We start from the raw sequence: 24,081 nt of genomic DNA, 5'->3' as shown, positions 1-24,081 counted from the left end.
TAGAGCACGCTTTATTTGAGGATAAAACAGAGCATGACTGACCGTTGGTGAGGCACCAGGATGTTGTTGATGCCTCCCAGCTTCACGTTGATCTTGAGGCAGAGGTTAGAGAGGGTCTGAGGAGACGTCTTCACCACGTTCTTCACCTGGACGCACTGCGTGGCCATGCCCAGGAGGGTGTCCCCAACGCGCTTTACCTCCGCTGTGGGTGGGTTCAAAGAGTGGGCATCAGAAACAAAAGCAGTTTTAAAAGAATGTCCTTCTTGCAAAAGTAGCAACAATGTTGATATTAGTGCAAGAAAATGGAGAGTCAGGGAGGCTCATGATTATAGTTAAATATTAAAGATATGAGGGAGAAGTCACCTGGGAACACTGCAGGATTTATGAATAAAAAAGGGTATGTGCAGTCAGAGAAAAATATACAAAGACAGAAATAATATAATATATAATGTGGAAGGAAAATATGTTTTATAGAGCGTCAAGTACACTTCTCAATATGGCTCTGTCGCTGCATCAGCACTCCTAGAATTGCATTAGTTTTTCCACACAGTCCTAACCACAAGCATATCTCTGGGCTCTGATAGAATATTTATTTTCAGCAGTTTTCTGACCATAGACAGGAGTTTTTCCGGGCAGAATGACGATGATGAGCTGCAGTCCGGCGTATGTGTTCTTCAGGTGTCTGAACATGGGCTCCACGCTGTCCGCTCCCTGGGCGTATTTACAGAAACATGGCTGACCCTGGATGGGCATCCCAGCATCCTTAGAGATTTTACGCAGCTGGTCTGTGAAACCCCTACAGGAGGAGGAAGAAGCAGGAGGTCAGAGTGGAGAGTGAACTGAGTGAAAGTAAAAACACTAGCTTGGGTCTGTTCGTTGGACAAAATATGAATGAGCACATGCAGAAATGTTGTCAGCACAAAATAAAATATGGTTCTTTGTTTAATAGCAAATGGTGTACCAATGATGTTTGACATAATAAAGTTTTCTTAAGTAAAGTTTAACATTTTGAAATGTTTTTCTACCATTTTTTAAGCGCATAATTGCAATTTCCATGCAGCATAAGGCCGTTTGCAGTTTTTACAGTACGGATGTTTTTAATCTAGCCAGGGACTATCAATGAAAACTACTCTTTTATCAAATCTGGTACTGTAACTGTTATTTGAGCACTGTCCTTTTGTTATTACCTAGTTAAGATATACTAATAATAATAATAAAGGAATGTAAGGCTGTGCAGCTGCTGATTGAAGACATGCTCCCATTCTTTAATTTATCATTTGAAACAGAATATAGAAAATGATGCTAGATTGCAATCTCTTAAAGGTAGGGTAGGTAAGAATGGAGAAACCAACTCGAGTGCGCTAGAACTTGAAAGTACACAACCGGAAAAAATCTGCCTCTTCCTTCAGACTTCCTTACAGAGCCACTCCTCCAACACACACGAACGCGCACATGACCAATGAGGGCACGAGATAAGTTTGTGCACAGATGGAAGGCTGACAGGCAGGTAGGCCATCCAGTTATTTTAGCCGGGCCGGCTCAGATGATTGGTCGTGCTTTTTACAGCGCCTCGGCTTCCACAGATGACATTTTTTAATGTATTTATTGTCAAAGCATTTAATGTATTCATTGCTATCGGGATGTTAAGAGCATTCCATGGAATATAACAAAAAGTGTTTCTGAAGTGAATCACCTACCCCACCTTTAAGACAAAAATACACACACAAAATAAACGATTACATTAAGATTAATGAGAAATAGGTAAGTTATTGGAATATTAAACTAAGAATATCTTTAAAAACTGCACGCACAACTAGCACCTGTTTCGGATTTGTAAGCATACCTGTCTGTACCGACTACCCAGGGAAAGGTCAGAGAATTTAAATAAATGTCTGTATTTATGTGTAATTTGGACTTGGAAGGAAAGGGGTAATGTATGTATGTGTATGTGAGCAATAACGTGTACATTTGAGTGGACTATAAACTGAGGCGGGTGTGATTTTTATGAACATCTCCATGTATGTTATATATTTGTGGAATAAATAAAAGTTTGTTTTTTTAAACTGCACGCACAGAGACAACACAATCTCAGAAAGGTATTTTTAAATTGTTACAGGAAAAACAAACATTTTCAAATAATCCTACTTGAGTATTTCTTCGCGACACTGCCTCTGTGTGGCGAAGCAGGCGATGGCCCACATCTTGATCTCCACCCCGGTGTGGAACTGCTTCCCTCTCATGTCCCACACCCCGTGGCTGGGCGTGGCTACAGTGCGGTTCTGAAACAACATTGCAGTCTCACCACATGTACTCGTGATTATGTGGGCAAACACTCATATCCGCACTGTTCATACACACTCACACTTGGACAGTGAGATAGACAAGTGTGTACTCACTTCCATTCTGTACACACACAAACACACTATTACTTTCTGAAATCCCACAGAACCCATACACACTCTTCATCCATACCAAAATGTATTAACACTCATTTTCATACAAAAGAAAGGAATGTCAGTCAAAGAAACATGCAAAAACTATTTGTGCTGGAGACACAACTCACTGACTAAATCAAAAATATAATCAAGTTACATTTAATTGGAGAGTAAAGGGATGCACTATGTGAGTGAATATATAATGGTGCAAGATGATACTTGCACAGCACAGTGTTATAGCAAATATGTTATAGTTCTCACTAATGCACACATCCTAAGGTATAACAGTACAGTAAAGGTGTGTCTCCTCAGAAAACATACACAGACGGATGTTAATCAACACTGTGGTTCAGTCTCAGTAAAATGCTTCCTAATGCAACATTTTTTAAGGATAATTAACATTGCTAAGACGGATCTACTTTATAAGCTATTCAATTATGATTTGGGTATTCTATTTTTTAATTCATAATAGTTATTCTTACAGAGAGAAATAGGTTTCGTAACCCATCTCTCTCTCTCAAAAATAATAAAAAATGCTTACAGGAAGCTCCTCAATATTTGACAAAAATGGGCACTACTGAGACTCAGCCACACAAAGAAAAAGACTGACACCATGAAGCACAAACAGAAGCCAGTGTGTTAGTTCCCCTCAGAGACAGTGGAGCAAAAGCTCAGTGAGGGGAGAGCGTGTCAGACAAACAGAGATAATGGGCATGATTTAAAGGAAGGGTACCATAAAGTGCTCTGTGCTCACCCTGCCGCCGTATTGCAGCATAGGGGCAGGTAGCACTCGCCCCGTCACTTGGGCCATCTCGTCGCGAACCTTGAACTGGAACTCCTGCACAAAGGGGTCTGCCTCGTAGTTGGCACTGCGCACCTACAGGGAAAAGAGGCGGGAAAATATGACTCAGGGTCAGGCCCGGGTATACAGCAGGAGTAAGGAACACTGCAGTGCTGAGAGGTATACATTATAAACTCATTTGGTCTAGTGAAATGTCCTATACGTACTCACTCATTGTGGCTAGTTTTGGTTTAAGGAATAGTTTGACATTATGGGAAATAAATGTTTTTGCTTTCTTGCTGAGAGTTAAAAGAGAAGAACAATTATTTATTGAAAATCTTTCACAAAAAGTCAAAATATTCCTCCAACAGCATCAGCTAGAGCAGGGGTGTCAAACTCAAATACAAAGTGGGCCAAAATAAAAAAATGGGTACTAGTCGAGGGCCGGACTGGTTCAATGTTTATTGCAAAACTTATTGAAATGAACTTATTGCACATATTAAACCTGGAACTAACAAAGCTTAAATTATTGCCTATAAAAACAAAATTAAACATTAAATAATCAGTTGCATTCATTTCTTATGGCTCTATCTGCAGATTGTCCGGAGTCATTTCTTATGATTACATTTTTCCACAGGCCAACAACAGCTTCAAAAAAACTATTTCCCTCAAAGAGAAAACCAAACATGCCCTGTTGTTGCAAGAAAAAAAGTGCAGAAGGAAACATCCATTGAAACTCAGTGTGCTGCTCTGTGATGCACACTAAGCCAGATACTTGGCATCTCATCTTGCGTGCAAGTTCATCAATGTTTGGGGTCAGGCTCTGAGCTGAGGAAATCCTCAGGATTGAGTGAAGGTGTGCGTGCAATATACCGGCGGGCCAGATCTAATATTAATTAGAAATTATCCAGCGGGCCGAAATTAAATCCACCAAGGGCCTGATTTGGCCCCCGGGCCTTGAGTTTGACACATGTGAGCTAGAGTATGTTTTGTTCCTACTGTTTACTGTATGACAAGCTAACACAGCTCTTGAGAGAGATTGCAGGGCAGCACTGTTTTTATTAAAAATATTTAACCACTACAGCTTGCCTCTGTGCCGTCATTGTTTAAAATACACATTATGATTATGCGTGTAACCCTAATGAGGCATTGCTTGTGTTTGCATGGGTATTGTTCTTCTTTCATGCTTCTTCTGCAGTGCATAGGACAAATGTAATGGAAATTGGTGATTTATCACTAAATGTCAGCACCCTAATCCTAAATGACTTCAAGCTTTCAAGATGTCCAATGATATTTGGATTTACTTTGAATTCAGTTTATAGTTCTGACATATAGGACCTATTTCCTTTTTTGTTTTTTCTACTGTCTCTCTGCTGTTCCGCCCACACTGCCCTGACAGTTTCAAGCCATCTAAATGAAAACGCCAACACGCTGCTGTCTGCAATGATTTCCTGTAAGCAAGTCCAGACACTTTTGAGAGAAGAGATAGGGAGATGTGGTTTAATAAGGTAACGGCATACTACATTTGTTTTGTTAATCTGATGGTGGCCAGAGGCGGTGTGCAGACTGTCAATCTTTCTCTAAACGACGCGCTGCAGACACTGTAGCAGCCTCACACATTAAGCCATTACCACTCTGGTATTCTGTTCACCCTGGGTAGGGCTGTCTTGTAATTGCCAAATGCAATGACAAGCAGGCAGACAAGCCTCTGTTAACAATATAAAATGAGAATCTGGAAGAGGTGATTACAAAACAAGTCATTTGACATCAAGATGAGCAGCATGGCAACCAAGTGATAACAAGCTTAGCAACGCAGCAGTCATCCAGGCAGTGTTTTGTCTCTGGCTGTGTCTGTGTCTGAACCAACAATGGATTATACTTTCCACCATAGGCACTATAACCTTAACCTAAACTTCTTGAATATTGGTGTATGATCAGCGCACTGTACAGGAGAAGAAGATTTTCTGCCCACTAGAAACATTTTAGTGGGAAAATTGGACTTTATAAAACGCTATTTGTTTTTGTGTTACAAAACATATTGGTAACTATCTTAATCATACACATTTTTGCAATTCTCCGCTCATTGAGAAAGACAATTTAGCCTTTAAATAAGTGTGAAAACCAGCTCTCCCATCTTAACTTTCCTACAGTATTAGCTGAATGTTTCCTAAAGTTCTACACTGCTACTTACACATGTGTTTCAGTCTTCAAACAGGGTGTCATGGTGTGGAGGGATACTCACTAGCCTGCTGATCTCCTCCTGTCTGTCGGGCGCAGAGCGAGCCGTGGCTTTGATCATCGTGGAGGTCTGATTATCGGTCAGCTTCTTGATGCAACGTTGACCTGCTACAATGTTACACACCTACAAAGAATAGGGGAATATCATTTTAGGTATTATAAAGCCAGCAAAAGACCGTCTAGAAATGCTTAAGCTTTGTATGTATGTGCATCTTGTTCATTAAGCTGAATGATACCCAGCTCCCAGGCATACCTGAATGAAACCCATAAAAACGAAGAATAGCAAATATTTTTCTCTCACCTCCAGGGGCAGGTAGGTGTGCTTCTGCTCCTGGCCCACTTGTAGACAGGGCAAATGTGGGTACTTGAGCTGCAGGCTGTACTTCTCCCTGAAGTACTGGGCTACAGTGCGCTCTACAGTCTGACCGTTTTCCAACTGTAGAGGGAACCTGCAGAGAAAAGAGCAACTCGGGTCAAAACCTACACCAGAGACGAGGGCAACTGGATCAGATTTATTATTAAATATATAGTACAATTAGGGTGCCCACTCATAGTTATTAGTTGAACTTGAAGCTGCAATATTTGTAATGAATTGATGGAGAATATATCAAGCTAAAGTTAGTAAAAACCTTCAATTGTCACTTGTTTGCCTGACATGTTGAACAAACAACACCATGTAAGGTAAGCAGTGATTAAGAGAGACCTGTTTGCTATAAATGCATCCTTTCTGATGGCAATACAGTGACGCAACAGCATTTAAAGGATAACACACAGCGAGGTATAATACTCAGGGTTGTTAAGACTCACTGAAGGTCAGCAGCCGCACACAGCAGCTGCTTCACTCTTGGATGACTAAGATTAACCGCATTGTTGTAAGATGAGTCAGCAGTTAATGGTTTATTTGGTGATGAATTTGTGATCGCATCCTCTGTGGAGTGTGTGTGTGTGTGTGTGTGTGTGTGTGTGTGTGTGTGCACCCCGGCCCCATCCCATCCACACACTCCGCCCAGAGCCGTTCCCTCGCCCACCCGGAGACTGACTCACGTTTGATGGCTAGCAGGCCGACGGGTCACGTTGCAGACGCGGTACTTCCTCCGCATGGTTCCACAGTGCGTCACCTCCACCTTCAGACCTAGTGAATATCACAAAGTGTTTGAGTAGCATTAGGAAGGTGTTTCTTTGCGATTGGCTGCGACATGTGCTGTCTCTGTTTTCGCTCAAACTCTCCATCTCTACCCCACACACAAGTAATGCACTTTTATACAATTCATGCAGACACATTTTACACTTACCTTTAATTTCTTTGGTGAATTTGACCCGGTGCGAGTCTGTGAGAGGGCGAGGCTGCTCGTCTATGTTGTGGATGTCCAGCACTTCACACATGAACTGGATGACTGGCTGAGCCTTGTAGAAGGCGGTGGCGGACACTGTAAATAAAAAAAAATAGAGACAACAGTCATTTATTTGTTGTTATTTGATTTAGCAAAAAATAACTGTCCAACATTGTAGGTTAGCGGGAAAGTAAAAGTTGACCTAACCACTGCCGAAAACACTTTAACCGTTTATTACTCTTAGCTTTAAAAAGCCTACATTTTATCAAAACAAACTCGAAACACAGCTTCGAGTAACAAAGTAAAAGCTTGAAAACCAAGCAATTCGTCACAGTGGGATGCATATCATCTTGAATCTGCAATTATTATGAAGCTCATTAAGAGGCCCATCACAGTGTTTGTGTAATCAGCCCACCATGTTAAATAAATTCATTGAACACAGGAAGTGCAGTTCATGCAGCACAAAATCTGTGTGTAGATTCAGCAATTCTCAAATAGACGGGCTCCCTTTGTTCTGACAAAATACTATCTCTTAATAAATGGAAAAACTGAGGCACGGAAAAAAATGTGATATGATAGGCGAGGCGGAAAAGCAAGACATCAGAGAGAAATCTAAATCCCGGGGGAAAGGTACTGTATGACATAACTAACAGCATGATCAAAAGAAATCCAAAATGTAGCAGTTAAGAGAGAGTGGTGCTGTTGTTGACCAATAATGTGGCTGCCTTGTTGTGACGCAAGACATCTCTTTGACGTGGTGTTTGATGAAAGCACTGCAAGCGCACATCCTTGAGGCAGATGATTGTCCTTTCCACGCATTGTGATTTTATTTCAGTGTTCGAATTTGAATGAGTTATTCTTGCAAAAGTTAAAATGGAAAAAGGTATATAACAATTATATGCGCTTTTGATCACCTCTGAAGCTAAGCGTGGGAAGCAGTGTTTGTTAGTGCACATTAAATAGGCGTCATGGCTTGCATTGCAGTTCCAGAAAACCACTTTGAGTTCTAGTTTGTTGCTGGAGAGCAGACAACAGACTGGAGCAGCCGACCAACTGATTTCGAGGGATGACAGGGCGGGAAAATGAGACAAAGAGGAAATAAGAGGGAAAAATTCAAATAGAGACAGAGGCTTCAAAGACTTTGAGCAAAACAAAAGCTGTCCCAAGGAAATGCTACACAACAGCTGCCCTCCTGACCAGCACACACACACACACACACACACACACACACACACACACACCACACACACACACACACACACACACACACACACACACACACACACACCACACACACACACACACACACACACACAACACACACACACACACACACCACACACACACACACACACACACCACACACACACACACACACACACACACACACACACACACACACACACACACATCACACACACACACACACACACACACACACACATACACACACACACACACACACACACACACACACACACACACACACACACACACACACACACACACACACACACACACACACACACACACACACACACACACACACACACACACACACACACACACACACACACACACACACACACACACACACACACACACACACACACACACACACACACACACACACACACACACACACAGTCTCCAAAGCAACCGACTAGTCAGTTCCCATCCAAGCAACAACCCACCTCCCTCCAAGTTGCTCTCACACAGACCATCTCTCTTGTCAGCAGAGACTGTCCAACAACCTCCTGCAGTGTGCTTATGGCAAAACATACTCTCCATTTGCCCTTTTTGCCACTTATTTTCAAACATAATAACGGATTGAAATTCTAGCTCACTATTCCAGGTCATCAAACACAGCATTGCTACTAACTAAATACCCCAGCACTAAAGCCAATTATCAAATTAAATCTTTTACTTTTCCATTTGTTTTCCAAAACATTTCTCAGCAAGCTAAATTGTCTCTTTTCGAACATATTGGTCAACTAAAAAACATGTGATGTCAGGGATGGAGCAATGCCATTATCATGTCAAGCTAAAGTTGTTCAACAGCCTTTACAGACAATGCAAATGAAGGTAGATTTTTGATATATATTTAGTAGTACTGTATGCCCATAGATGAGCTGCTTCATAAAAAAGTGATTGAGTTCCCTGGCACAGCACCTTAGCCGGCCTGGTGAAGAAAAAGCATGATCACCTCATTCATTTCAATAGAAATAGCCTTCTATTTTCTATTAAGTTTAATATTGTTACGTTAGAATTATGTTCAATATTTTCAAACATAACATCACTGAAAGTTAATTGTGTATGCGTAAATCTTTAATAAATAAATAGCCTGTATCCTTGAGGCTCCATGGCATTCTAATCCATCTGTTAAATGATTAAAATTTCATTTCCAAAGCTTTGAAAGGGGAGCAGAGAAAGCTCTCTCTGTGTGGCTCTACAAGAGAATAAATCGTTTTTAAACAAAGATTGGATTACAAAGAAAATAAAGTGAATTTGTTTTTATATTTTATTTATTTGCTGTAGGCAGAAAGCTTTTGTTTTTCAAGTCTTGTTTATAGCTATCAGGCAATATTGTAGGCCGGCAGAGCAACATTAATGCAAGGTGGAATTTGGTTCTCACCATCAATGTTAAGCATCATCTTCCACATGGCAGGGCGCACAGATTGATGGAAACCAAACCAAACCTCCCTCCCACCTCCCAGGGGATGGTCATAGCCCTCAGGAGCCGAGAAGAAGGAGCGACCAACCGGAGTGTACCTGGATGGAGAAAAATATCAATCATAAGCAAAGGGAAAAGAGATAGAAAATAATGTGAAAAAAGGACACAAAAGGAATATGGGGCAGGGCGAGTGAAAGGAGACAGGAAATGTAAGATTAGTTCAAACATCCTGAATTGTGAATGTAGGTCAATATGTGTTTAAACGGTGAGACATTCAGCTGCTTTTCAATATGGCCTGAAACTACATGAGTGAAATGAGAGGTGGAGACACTGCCTGGACCCCTCCACCTCCTATTACTCTGCCCAGGAGAGACATTAATAAAGATACAGGGGCTACATTATTCTTGTCGAATCCTGGACTTACAATGTGTCCTGATGCCATTGCAAAGCAATAACGTCCGAGAGCAGGGCTAAATGAAAGGTGTCGCTATAACCACTTTTTAATAATGCTCTGAAAAAGACTTTCATTAAAGTGCTGATGATATCGGGTTCAACCGTGCTCTTGCTGGGGCTTAGGAAAGTGATATCGAGTGGAAGACGGTACGAGGTCAGAAATGGCGCTTCGTGAGAACCCGTATAAGCTAGGTTTGATTTCCGTTGGGATCACAGTGCTGATATTGGTGCCGCTATGACAAAACAAATATATAGTATGTACAACGAATATCAGAGGGATCAGGTTTTACAATGTGCTCTCTATCTTTGACTTTATGTTTGCTGACTGAAAAGGAAGGTGGAGAGATCAGGGAAGGATAAACGGACAGTTTTCTTGGACTGGTTCTGTTAAAATTCTTTAACATGATCTCACAATTACTTTACAAAGAAAGGTCTATTTAGGCGTGTAGCTGTCATTACAAGAGTTAACCTATGAGTCTTAACCTTTATGAAAACATAGATAGAGTAAAACAGCTCACTTCATGGAGGGCAGGTGTCGCAGCACCACGTCGACTGCGTGCACCGGGTTGGTGCTGATGGGCTTGTCAAGCTCCAGGGGCTCAGGCATGCAGCGGCCGGTCAGCACCTCGTGGAGCATGTGCCAGCTGACCAGAGACGCAAACTTGATGGAAACTTTGAAGGGGCGATCTTTGCCTCCCTCACCTGGTAGAGTGACATCCAGGTCCACCTGAGAGGAGGGGAGAGGGTGAGACGACACAAAGAAGGTGAGGTAAGGCGGTACATTTGGTGAACAAAAGCAGTGTCTGTGAAAGATGTGTATGTGTGTTTCGTGTTGTATATCGTGTGATATACTGCAGGTTTGTTTTGATTCAATAAATGGTGATAGTACACTTGATAACACATATGGTTTACATTCAGCTTGTACTGAAAAGACATTTTTGTGTGACTTTTTTCCAGCTCACCCCTGCAGGAGCCACAGGCAGTGGGTTGGCTGTGTACAGGCTCCTCTTTCCATCATAGACTGGCCTGCGATCCCCAAAGATTGTCACCTTAAAGTGCTTTACCATTGAGTCGACCACCTCCCTGCAAAACACACACACACACACAAAGTGATCGTTAGTCATACCAGGGTATATGCAGGAATCCTGAAGTCAAATGTAATACCTTTTAAGACCTTTTTTAAGACCCTTTCCATACATTTTAAGACCTCATCGTCACTTTGAGTTTTAACCGGTTACATTGGCGACACACTTTACCTCACATTTACTATATTCAGTATTGATTGTCCTTCCTCCTTATCTTCCAACCATTTGGACGCAAACTTGCATTTCCCCATAACGATGTTGTTTAACAACCGGCGTAAACGGACCTTTGCGCGCTATCAAGCAGTGAGCGTGCGATGTCCTGTTCAGATGACGTCAAATCCAACGGGATGCCATAAATAAACTACACAGAATCACACTACACACCTACGCAATAATTACATTCAGGCAAACTGTAGAATACAACCTCTTTGGACAATTTATATACTTATTGAAAACAAGCTACAAAATGTAATACCTTGGAAAATGCATTTTAATACTTTTTAATAGCCTTAATCTTCGCTAAATTGATTTATCAACTTTGAATACTTGTTAAGACCCCGCGGACACCCTGCATATGGTTGGCAGTAAAACTATTACATGTTTAAACTGTCAAATTAAAGATTATTAAACAAATCATTACTGGGATTTTTTAATCAAAGGTCACAGATTCAACCCAAACAATATTCATGTGTCCATCAACAGCCATTTTCCTTTTGGAAAGACGCTGTGTACTCACTGTTTGCACATGCTCTAATTGGATATAATGTAATAGTTTCTAAATGTAAATATTGTATCGGAGAAAGGTGTAGGAAAACTTTAAAATATATGATTCCAGCCTACCTGTTGACTCTCCGGGGGCACTTGTCAGGTGTGATGTCCACCTCGTAGAGGTAGACATCCATCTTGGGGATATCCACCTGGAAGCAGTTGGCCAGCAGCTTGATGGGCTTCCCCATGGTGCCAAAGCCAGGCCGCCGAGGCATGGCGAACAGGGACTGGGCCCCAACGGCTGGAGGAGAACAAAGGGTGGAGGATAAGTGAAAAGGAAACAGTTTTTAGATCAGAGGATTTGCTAAATGTATGTACAGTGAGCAGGATTCCCAACATTGACAGTGGCTCATAACAGATAACCATCTTTATCAGTTTGTATATTTAAATGTACATTACTTCTGAAACTCAAAGTTTAATATAAATTATTTAACTTCCCAGAATTAAACAGGATGCTTAAAAGGAACATGTACTATTTAAAAGGAACAAATATTATTTGTTGGGCTTGATAGACAAAAAAAGGGAAACCAGATGTAGTGATTTAAAAAGCATTAGATGGTTAAAACCACACACACTGTAACAAGGTAAAAGGTGCTTAATGGTGGAGATTGCACAATTAATAAACTTTCAATGAAACTGTAATTTCCCACACGTAAGACTACATAAGCATGAGAGTTTATGGTGCACAAACTGTTAGGCACATGGACATAACACATATTACAAAAAACGCATATACGCCATATGTGCAGCGTCTGTATCAGGAGGTACATTGATTGGTTAATGAAGCAGCTTTGATTGTGATAAAATGCATTAATGATAAAAGACGAATCAAATGTGATGACAGCCATCCTGCAATTCAAAATACCTACCATTATCAGTGTCACGTTAAAATGATAAAAGGCCAAAAATGTGACTTTTCAGAGATAATTACAACTAAAAACCTTTAATATCACTGTGGTGGAACAAAAACAAAGAGGCCTTGTTAGATGACAGATATGAAAATGACTCACATTTCAGATAATGCAACCTCTATGTTAACCATTTGCTGTAATTGAGGACCAGCAAGCACAAATTATGGCATAATTATCAACCTTGAAAAATAAACTACAAACCACTTTCTTTGAGAATAGTTCTACAATAGACCAATAAAGGATGACATGTGTTTACCCCTGACTGTGTAGTGTGGTTTAACCAAGGAAAATTGATTCTTTGTAATATACAACTAAACTATTTTCCTTCTCCAAGAAATAAAATAACGGGAAAAACGAACAAAAGGCTGATAAGTACAAATTATAGGCCTCGAATCTCTACAGAAATACAGAAATCCTTTGTGTAAGTACTTCAAGTCATCCCGCATGAATGCCGTTCACAAAACTCAGCAACACAACTGTCACTTCATTTTTGTACACAAATCCATCTATTGTAGGCCCTATCATCTAAATTAAAGTGGACCTATCATGCTATATTTTAAATATATATTGTAGGGCCATACCTATATAAAACATGTCTGTGAAGTATTTTTTTCAAAATCCCAAACAGATCACCCATTGTAGCCATGCCTCATACTGCTCAAACCCCTCTTTTGAAGCCCCGTTAGAGAAACTCAGATTTTGGATCCTTAGCTTGAAAAACAAAAGAAGAGGAGGCGGAGCTAATGCCTGATCAGAATTCTACCGGAGATAAAGTTAAATTCGGTTGTGATAAAACGCCATCCTGTTTAATCAACGTCAAGGATGATTTCTGAAATAGTATGGAGCTCAAATGCCTTTTCTCTTGCAGGTTTATCACAAGGTGAGTTCCTTTTTTATATTGCCTGCTTTTTAAAAACACATGTGCTCTACAGTACAGGTTAGCTCCGAGTGTTAGCGAGGCTCGCTAATGTAAACAAAGACGAGATTATGTCCAAAACACGTCAGGCATTGTTTCTGATAGCAACTTTCTGTAGGTCCGCAAATCTGTATCCGCTCGTTGTACCCCCGTTTTTAAAAGATTTGGGTACGGAGGAAAAGAGAGAGGGTTTATTTTCTGATGCTGCGTGAGTTCCCCGACGCACCGGGGACACATATTTATGTATAAAAGACATCACAAAGTGCATTTTGCATGATAGGTCCCCTTTAAGTAAACACAACACAATGCAGCTTTGAGGGGTAATACTTCAAAAAGATTGAACAACAAAGACGCAAAGTATGGGCTCTAAGCATGAGAACACATTATCCCTACTGTGTAGTGCTGCTCACAACAGAAAATATACCTACTCAGTTTGCATATTTGAAGAAAAAAACGGATTTACTGCAGATGCACACAGACCATAAGATGTGTCAGACATGAGTCACTTTGATCCAGAAACAGTGAGTTCTGTAATGTGGCCCTCTCATGTCAGAGCTATTTATATGGCTGCTGAGGCTTGCCTTCCACTTCACACTTAAAGAAGGAAAATGACTATTCTGACGTGCCAATACTCTGTTTGGATGATATAAAGCATTTAGATATCGTTTTTTAACACAAAACCTTAGATGAAACTCATGTTATTGCCTGGCAAATGTTTATTTTTAAGCCTACTTTCAAGTTGGAAGTTCCAGCTACCATGGTGTTCTTTTTTTGTCTCCTTTCTTTTCAGCCGTGGGCCTGCCATTCTCTATTCTCGACTAAAAGACTAGCCCAAATGTGTCATTGATAAATGAGAGTCATGATTCATCACCGATTTGACTCATAGACTCACATGTGTGGGTGATGTTGGGGTTAAGGGCTCTGCTGAGGGGGAAGCTCATAAAAAACCACCCCAAACAGAACAGAAACCTTCTGTGAGGTAAAAGCAGAAAACATGAGCAACACTGTTGTTTACAGTCCGGCTTTGGAAGTGTTTACTCTCTGCCCGACTCTTTTTTCAGTTTCTCCAATGGTGGGCTGTGGAGCGGAGGCTAACGGGGTTGTTGGAGGGTGCAGGCCTCGTGTTTGAAATAACTTGCTGGGATAAAATGGGGAAAAAGAGAGGGAAGTCTGGAATTCCTGCCACGGCTGTCCCTCTCACACTGAACTAAGTGCACACAAACTTTTGTAATGGTAATTCCAATGGGGCCCTCAGTGAAACTAGTGAGGTAAGCCTCATTTCACGCACACACAGTGACAAAAAGAAGAAAGACAGATATTCTGGTAAATCTTTATTAAGCCAGAAATAAACTTGTCTACCACAGATTGTGATCTCTCCTAATTCATTCCCCCTAAGGCTCACTCAGAAGGCCCTTGATAAAAAACTTCAAGATGGTTCTCTGGTTCTGAGAGCACTTCATTTTCTGAAGATCCTAGAGAAGTGGATAAGTAGGAGGAGGATAGCAGGGAGTGGCAGGATTACAGAGTGGGCAGGGTTGGTGTTTTCCATCTTTCATCTGCCTCTCACAACTGGCTAGCATTCAGCATGAGTCACAGAGCCACCACGAAGTGAGTCCATGCTTCTAGATTCAGTAGTGGATGAAGTACAGTAGCAATAACAGGGTCTTACAGTGAGAAAAAACACCTCCACATTTGCTTTTGTTTCTGTATCAAACCACAACACAGAGACCTACAGAAATGTTTAGATGCACTATGACTTTGTATCAAACTGCTTTAAATGTTCACATTCCGACAAATGAATTATTCCTGAAACACCACAAGCTCCAAGGCTACATAAACAAAGTGCCTGTTTGTACTACAGACCAATCTGTGATCACTTCAATGTCGTACAAATGGGCAGGGAACAGGCTGTGATATTAAGATGAACTATGCATGTCACACAGATGTGTTCTGCAGCTTTTTCTGAATAGCCAATCGGATGCTGATCATCGAGCAACAAATCAGATACCTCCCTCTTATCTGAACTTCTTGGAAACTGTCTTGCTCTGTTCCCTCCTCAAACAGACATAACAAATGCGTTCTCCATGGGCAAGAGCTAGGGGGTCAGAGAGGGGGGATTCAGTGGGAGAGTCCAAAGCCTTTACAGTTTGAGTAAGTAGGTCCTATATTTACCTGCTGCCACCAGCAATAAAGGGGAATACAGTTAGTACTAGTTAGGGCTGCTCAGTGCTCAATTAATCGTATTTTAAATCGCAATTACGATTATGGCTTGCAACGATTACGAAAACAACGTAATCTAAATAAAACGATAATTTTTTTATTATTATTATTATTATTATTATTATTATTATTATTATTATTACTACTTTTTTTTTTTTTTTTTTTTTTTTTTAATTACTTTTTTTTTTTTTTTTCAGTTGAATTATACTTAATGTTCAGGGTAATCAACTGTTCAAAACATACTGTTCAAAAAAAAATTCTCCAATAAATTGATGTTTTCAAAGTAAATAGATAATCGTTTTTAATAATCGTGATATCAATTATTGACCCAAATATTATGATTTTTGCCATAATCGAGCAGCCCTAGTACTAGTACAACTAGTACAGTTAGTTAGTTTGTAAGTTTGAGATATGTAAGCAGAGTCAGACTAGCAATGTGGCCAAAATATTTATAGTTAATTCCATATATGTCTTAATGATGATAGATAGCATGTAATAAAATGAAATATTTGAATGTTGCCAATATTATACAAACTTTATAGGGATATACCAAGTAAAACTATGGGTTTATTATGCTTTAATCCTGTGAGCGTGAAAGGTGGCTCTTAAATGTTGCTAGTTTCTTCTTTCAGAGAACAGACGCTGGGCTGCGGTCAGTTTGAATGTATGTCCCGTACACTGTACTCCAATAGCAACATGGTTTAACTGCAGTAATACAGTAACAAAACACCCATAGAAACTTCTCAAACCACTCCTATGAGTCCTGCAATATAATCCACCTTCATGCTGTCCAACAGTATGCCCAATATGCTCAAAACACTCGTGCTATTTCATTTGCTAAACACACAGCTTCAGTTTGCTTTAGAATGTTTGTCTGTGCCATTACATCTCTGTAGCCTATTCATAATAAGCATCAGTGTCGGTATGGATCTGAATTGGTTCAAATGTATCCAGATGCAGCTTCATATAATTGTACATTTAAAGGAAGTAAGTGAGTTTCATTCAGTCTCATTCTCTTCTCTAACACTTAACACTATGTATAAGTTATATGAGGACCAATCCATCAGCCAGTAACATCAAATTAGCTGCATCAGTGGTTTCAATGGATAATGTGTGGCGAGCACAAGGGTTGAATTTAATAATTAAACAAAGCTGACTTATCCCATTCAAGTGAGACACCTCAATTGTGCACATGGAATAAATAAACATTCGGCTTCACAACACACCAATAATTGTGTTGCCTTTCTTAGCATGGAGAAACATCTCAGCAATGTGAACTCGTTCAACTCTGCAGCTTTGCAACACAACACAGTCACACTGTACACAGTGGGCCGAGAGCCAGAGCTGCTGGATAGTGAGAAAAGTCAGGCTGACATCCAGTGCCTGCATCCCCCCCCCCCCCCCCATGTCCACGATGTTAACGAGTGCTCATGTCCACGCATATACAGGCCCGTACACAAACACACTCACACACAATACAGTTGTTGTGTTTCTAATCCAGAGAGGTCTGAGCTGTAGGAGCAGTGCTCAGTGGCGAGGCACAATGGCGTCAGTCACAGCGGGCATGACTTAGAAACACACAGACATGCACAGACGTACACAGATAGCTGGCGAGGAAGGACTGATACAAGCCCCGCATGGTCAGACTCCACCCTCCCGTAATCAAACAGAAAAGAGAGTTTTCCCGGCACCCGTGGGAGTCAATGCCACCTCTGTCATAGGTAAACACAAGCAGCCAGCCACACACTGACAGGCTGATGGAGGCCTGGTCAGTCACAAAAACATGCACAAATGTTGAAATCCATCTCAGGAAATACCTGAGCCTGAGTGATAGACTGTATGAAACGAGCAAGTGGAGATATATGTTCTCTCTGTAGGTGGGGGGATTTAGAGGGGGTTAGGAATGATCTGTGAAGAGAAGCTGATCTGACATGGAATGATGACTTACTGACACAGGTAGAGGATGGAGGGATACACATAAAGCACAGGTTCTGTTAAAGTGAGCAGGAGATTTACTGAAGCAGGTTAAATGGAGCCTTCTGTCCTCCAGTCTTGCTGAACTGAGTGGAACAGGGGACAGGAGCCAGGGGTTGTTGAGTTGTTATGTTAACTTGGGAAGGATGACTGCTTTTACTCTTAGAGTTTACATGCGCTCTAATAAATTAACTAGAAGCCAAACAAGGTATTACCTTAAGGTAATACTTGGATTATAGCAACTGTTGTGTCAACATCTTAACAAGAATATCTCATTTGTAACGTGTTAAATTAGAAAGAGTGGAAATGAGCAAGATTTAATTCTAAATGTTTTGAGAAATCTGCTACCTACACTATATTAACAACCATAACACAATGGAGGTTACTATTTCACTTTAGTTGCATGTGTGACTAAAAATAAGGCATTCGGCTTCTTACACATTTTGTCTGATTCTCTGCCGAGTCCTTGATAAATCCAGTTTTAATTTTTTTTTTTTTAGCCTTTATTTATACAGGTGTAAAATCTCATTGAGACACAAGGTCTCATTTTCAAGAGAGACCTGACATGAGATGGTGTTGCCAAATTAAGTACTAATTGTGTGGCAAAGTGCACCTGCTTTCTGCAAAAAGTATGTCTGATTCATGTTTTGGTAGATTGTTGGAAAAGGAAAACTACGAGGACACTTGCATGTTTCCTTCTGCTTTAATGTTGATGCTGTTAAAACAGTGTCTTCTAAACACAGGAGTAAAAACAGGGTTCCAATGTAATTACAATCAGCTGAGAAGCTCTTAAGTCAAACTCTTTAATTATTTACAATATACCTTTAATTATGTGGTGAAAACTGCTGAAATGACTGGTCCTTTAAACGTGAGAACATGAAGTTGCTATTGGACCATATTTTAACAATCCTCATTTTAATACTGTTCAGAATAATGAATAGATATTTGAAATCTTTCCCCTTGCCAGGACTAAATAACAAGAAAGACCCCTGTCTGACTGAGCTCCCCGACAAAACGTCCCCCTCCAAGTCCCTCTCTTCCTGTCCATAACCTCCCCCCTCAAATGACCATTTTGCAGTACCCCAAAAACAGATCTCAGGAAGAGGAAAACCAGAAGGAGGGGTAGGTCTGGCTGCTCTGGCTTCAAATCTCTGTGACACATCACAACACCCAGCCTTCTTCCTCCTCCTCGTCCTCCGCAACACACCCCTCTGTATCCCCCTCTACTCCAACACACTCACTCCATCCTTTGACTATCCCTGTGTCCACCCTCCACCCAGCCCACTGGTAGGAGTCAGCCACACACTGTGACATCAGCATGTGTCAGCCAGAGCTGCCTCTTTTTAGTCTACTACACCAATTCATAATTAAAGACTTTCTGAGGGACTTTAAAAGTTCCTCAGATATACTCCACACGGGGCCATAGGATTTATTACAAATCTGTTCAATCAGACAGCACTTTCCGAGGTTACATTTTGGCGCCATATTGGAATACAAAACGTCAATGCTAAAAGTAAAAATGGCAAATAACATTTAGTGGCAATGCAACTAGAATGCACATCTTCCTTAACACCAAGAGAGACAAGGAAGGAAAAAAGGGGGCAACCTGTTTGTTTACCAATGATATCGGAGCTGCCCATGATTGAACTTGTGATGCATTGACATCATTATCTACGATAATATGTCTGATTTATAGAATTGTATTGCCAACATTTACCAGATCCTATATTACAAACGTGTGATCTGAAGGAAAACAGCATAGCACATTAAAATACTCTAAGAGTGAATAATAGTATGAAGGGTATTTCATTGTCTGGAGTACAATAAAGGCAAGGGTACGTTTCTCTTTAATACAATGAACCTAAAGAGCAGCGGCAAACTGAATTCTCCATAGAAACCTACAACAATATGCCAATGGTTAGACCTTATGGTTGGCTGGGGTTGAGGATGGGGGTTGTCTATTGTCAACGGGCTGCTTGAAAGGACTAAGTATTATGGAGAGAGACTGCAAATCAAGTGCTTAGCCCTCCCTTAAAGCGGACCCCACTGTCTGCACAAAATCCACAGAGAACCGGTCTACAAGCAGAGTGACAGAGAGGGCAACGTTTCCCACTGAGGCACAGAGGGAAATAGCGGCAGTAACCAAGGCAGGGAAAGGGGGAGGTGGTAACAGAAAAAAAAGAGCGGGAAACACGGGAGTGTGAGGAAAAAAGGGGGCAAAAAATTTGGGAGGGAGACTAGCCGAAGTACGCGAGTAAGACATCAATGGGACAAACAAACCGAAACTAAGCGTGTTACCCTGCAGTAAAAAGAACCATTCTCTTAAGTGTTTTGTTAATGGACTGCAAAGCCATACTAATACTAAACTGAGTCATCTCCTGACAACTCAAATCCCACCTGCTTACGAAGTGTAGTGTGACAGGTGAAGGCGGGGGGCTGCTGAACTGTATCTGCCATCTTGTCTTCCAGTAAGCTGCATCTCATAATAAACATAATAAGTTCATCAGAAAAAGGCTCTAATGATAAGAACCTAGGCTGTTGTACAGTCCATTGTCACAGGTCACCCATCCATACTGCTCTAATGGAAGATGAGAACCAAGATTTAATTAAAAGAATAGATCGACATTTTAGCTATATCCTTTTCCCACAATACGACCGTACTGTAATGCCATTATTTGACATTTCTAGCTACTTTTGTTCTAGCATTGTAACTCAGCCATAATGTAACATCACATCAAGATCAAGTGACTAACAGTCTGTGGGCATACCCGAGGGTTAGCACATCAAAATGGATTTCATTTGCTTAAGGCTCGAAAGCCTTTCACTCATTATATATCTACTGCTAAGCTCTCAGAAGCTGTGGTTTTAATGCCACATGTGCTGCTGCTCAGAAATACTACAGGGGAAGAGAGTGACTGTCTGCTTCTAGGCGGGCTGTGCAATCAATTTGCATTTTTCTCACGCAACTCAATGGAGGGCCCCCTTTTAATCATTCATCCAGACATGGGACTCACTGGTTGGCCTGTGGTGGTTAGTGATATGCGATTGCCCACTGTCAAGGCCCTGCAGGGAGCCACATGGACAAGCCACACAGTTAACAGAACATGCATCTGTCCGACTGTATTAATACAATAATGTCCTCCAAAGTGAATGCATCAAAGACACTCCTCCTTACACATTTAACACTGACTTGAACTATACTATATATGAAATCCCGTGGAACACTTTGATGCAAGCAAACAACAAAACAGTAATGGTGAGTGATAGCATAGTGGGTATAATCGAAGTTTACACAACTTCAGTAATCAGTGAATTATTTTTAAACAAAAGTACGGTAGCTTTAGGGGATAACATTTATATTTGGTTGAAGCTTCTCCCATAATATTGTTAAACAGTTGCAGCCGACAGTGTGTTGGAGGGTCAGCCAACAAAGCCATGTCAAATACATCCTTTATACTTGGAAGAGCAAAGTCAAATATGGGGCTTCTTTTTGATCAGACTTATGTCAGCAAATGTAATCTAGTTTAGAGAGTACTAAGTGCAACTCACACACCTGCCCAATGCCCATACACTGACACATAACTGCTTTAGTAACAGTAGGTGCATGGCTTCTGGGAAAACACCTTCAGTTCCCTTATGCTACGGACATTGGAAGTGTCCCAACTGAGAAGAGCAGACACACTAATGAGACAATAGACACCAGAGAGGGATCTCCTTTACAGGAGGAGGGGGTGCTTTAAGATCCACCTGCTGTATCATGTGTCACTGGCTGATCGAGAGTACCTGGCATTCAGTTTATGGTCACATAAGTGGAAAGCTTCCGTTACAGCTGAGACAAAGCCAGTCAGTTTGGACTGTTTAACTGCTACTATGAACAAGAAAGAAACTATTTACTGGCCATGGCCTGGATTGATATTTTTTTTTTTTATCACCTGGACCAAACAGGAATTTTTACATTACAAGGTTTTGCAGACTTTAAAAAGGTTAAGTTTACATGTTATTAGTACCAAAACCAACCAAAGACAGCCTGTCAATGTTCTTAAGGAAACATTTACTACCTACTCACTCTTAAGGAATTAGATAAGAGCATGGGCTAAATGTTTTATGCACAAAAAAGGGAGTGCAGCAAGACAGGTATCAGACTGAAGGTGCTGTGAGAGAAGGATACTGCTAGATACATCGAGGTCAGTCTGGGGTCATTGGGTGACTAAAAAGGCTTAACCACGCATCTGTTTGATGAATCCCACACACCTGGCTGATGATGATGCCAATGAGTTACAGTGAATAAGACAGCAAACTCCTCAGTACCCTTCAGAAATGTCTTATAAATGTCTCATAACAGCCACATACTTTATTTTCGAGTTCAAATAATTTGTATTTCTTCTTGCATGATGGTAAGAGTTATTCACTAGCTGTGACTCATTTGTAGGCTAATTAAAAGCAGAGGCTGACAGTCGTTCAAGTACTCCAATACATTTAAGGGGTAAATAGTGTACTTTTACTCCAGTAGATTTATTTAATACCTTTAGTTACTTTGCAGATTTTGATCAATTATGTGATATATAATCCACCTTTAAATATGACTTTAAGTGACTTTTAGTTTAGTGAATCCACAAGCTACCCTGCAGTATACAAAGTTATTAAAAAATGCTCAAATTGAATGCATAAATAATAATAATCTAAACATAGCCTATGATATAAATTATTCTGAAATGGGCCACTCTGCATAACGAGTACCGTTACTTGTTGTACTTTAAGTATATTTAAGTACTTCTACTTTTACTTAAGAAGAGGATCTGAGCACTTCTTCCACCTCTGCATGTAAACGGAATAATTACCTGTAGTTCCGAGTTCCATTCATGAGGTCTCTGTCCGGATAACTCCCGGATCACAGTAGCCAAACGTGTGGGACTCTTCCTCCGTGCAGTCCGGTGTCTCCTTCTGCAGCGCACCGCCTCTGCCGCGCTGAATGGCCGAGTGTCCTCTCTGCTAGCTCCTCTCTCCCCGCAGACTGTCATAAAACAGGGGCCCTTCGTACGGTCCTTCCGCAAGACGGGGGTCTTGGGCGTCCCCCGTGTCCGCACACCGAGGTTCGCACACGGTCAACGTATTAAACCGGGGGTTCACTGCCACGGCGAAAGCTGGTTGCTGGTTACTGGTTGCGACGCTGAGGCAGTTTAAAAACCGGCTAGTTAGCCGAGTGGGCTCGCTAGCCAGGCTTAGGAAAGTGTCAGGAACGGACGAGGTGAACTGTCAGGATATCATCACAGCGGGGTCACTGAGTCCAAATGAACACCTACCGATGGATAATCCTCACCAGAGGCGACATTAATGCGTGTCCCCTGCACAGCGAGCTCCCGGTGGTCTTCAGTAATTAGCTAAATGGCTAGCTCGGCTGTTGGATAGTTGGAATTCTGACAGACGACGGTTACTTCTAAACCACCACTGACACAGCCCCGTTTCCCTAACAACCATATCCCAACGACGTTGTTCTCTTTATCTTGTATCCCTATGCCGAAATAAACCTGTCACCACCCGGCAGAGTCCGCCAGCAAGTGTCAAGGCTTTCGGTCAGGTTGACAGATCAACTCTGCGGGGCTTCGGCAAGCAGCTAAATATGGTGAAGTTGCCTTTCTGACACCGACAGGAAGAGGTGGGCTCTGTGTCACCACACGTCAGAAGAATCAACTCCGCCTTCATCAAAAGTTAACCCCCAATTGCACATTAATATGGATAAATTGTGTATAAAATATGGATTTCTTCAGAGGTGGAAGAAGTACTCAAATCTTGTACTTGAGTAAAAGTAGAACAAGTATTAGAGTGTAGGAATACACTTTTACAAGAAAAAGTCCTGCAATCAAAATGTTAAAATAAAAATAAAGAAAAGTATCAGAATCAGAATATACTTAAAGTACCAAAAGTAAAAGTACTCGTTATACAATATGTTTTGATTAGAATTATTGTTGCATTAAAGTGTTATCAAAGCTGGTAAAGGTGCAGCAATTGTTATTTACTTTGTATGCTGCAGGGTAGCTTGTGAATTTGCTCCAGTTTTACATAAAGTCCTATTTAAGTGTTGAATGATTATATTCATCATTATCATCATCATAATTTATAATCAATTCTGAAAAGTAACTCAAGGTATTCAATACATTTATTGGAGTAAAAGTACACGATTTACCTCTGAATCGTAGTGGGGTAGAAGCTAGAAGTAAAAACTAGCAAAAATGTACTCAAGTAAAGTGCAAGTCCCTCAAAATTGTACTTAATACAGTACTTGAGTAAATCTACTTAG

General features: G+C 40.9%; 1 protein-coding gene across 3 annotated transcripts in view; it reads right to left on the bottom strand.

Moving 5' to 3' along the window:
• LOC117468507 (protein argonaute-3) overlaps positions 1-23,396 on the bottom strand; it is a 35,490-nt gene extending 12,094 nt beyond the window's left edge. For 2 of the 3 annotated variants that reach the window (XM_034112663.1, XM_034112665.1), the window contains exons 1-13: positions 22,625-23,396; positions 11,838-12,006; positions 10,875-10,995; positions 10,431-10,639; positions 9,421-9,557; positions 6,747-6,881; positions 6,499-6,586; positions 5,756-5,903; positions 5,459-5,578; positions 3,169-3,312; positions 2,146-2,279; positions 612-796; positions 43-202 (exon numbers count right to left, since the gene is read on the bottom strand). In XM_034112663.1, the coding sequence (XP_033968554.1) occupies positions 43-202; positions 612-796; positions 2,146-2,279; positions 3,169-3,312; positions 5,459-5,578; positions 5,756-5,903; positions 6,499-6,586; positions 6,747-6,881; positions 9,421-9,557; positions 10,431-10,639; positions 10,875-10,995; positions 11,838-12,006; positions 22,625-22,643 (1,769 nt within the window). In that variant the 5' untranslated portion in view covers positions 22,644-23,396. The remainder of the gene's footprint in view (positions 1-42; positions 203-611; positions 797-2,145; positions 2,280-3,168; positions 3,313-5,458; positions 5,579-5,755; positions 5,904-6,498; positions 6,587-6,746; positions 6,882-9,420; positions 9,558-10,430; positions 10,640-10,874; positions 10,996-11,837; positions 12,007-22,624) is intronic. The other variant, XM_034112664.1, reaches the window with a different exon arrangement.
• Positions 23,397-24,081: the final 685 nt, after the last annotated feature.

This window comes from Trematomus bernacchii, unplaced genomic scaffold (genome assembly GCF_902827165.1).
Source record: "Trematomus bernacchii unplaced genomic scaffold, fTreBer1.1, whole genome shotgun sequence".
Lineage (NCBI taxonomy): Eukaryota > Metazoa > Chordata > Actinopteri > Perciformes > Nototheniidae > Trematomus > Trematomus bernacchii.
The sequence above is the reverse complement of the archived record's forward strand: the minus strand, read 5'-3'. Positions and strand labels throughout refer to the sequence as shown.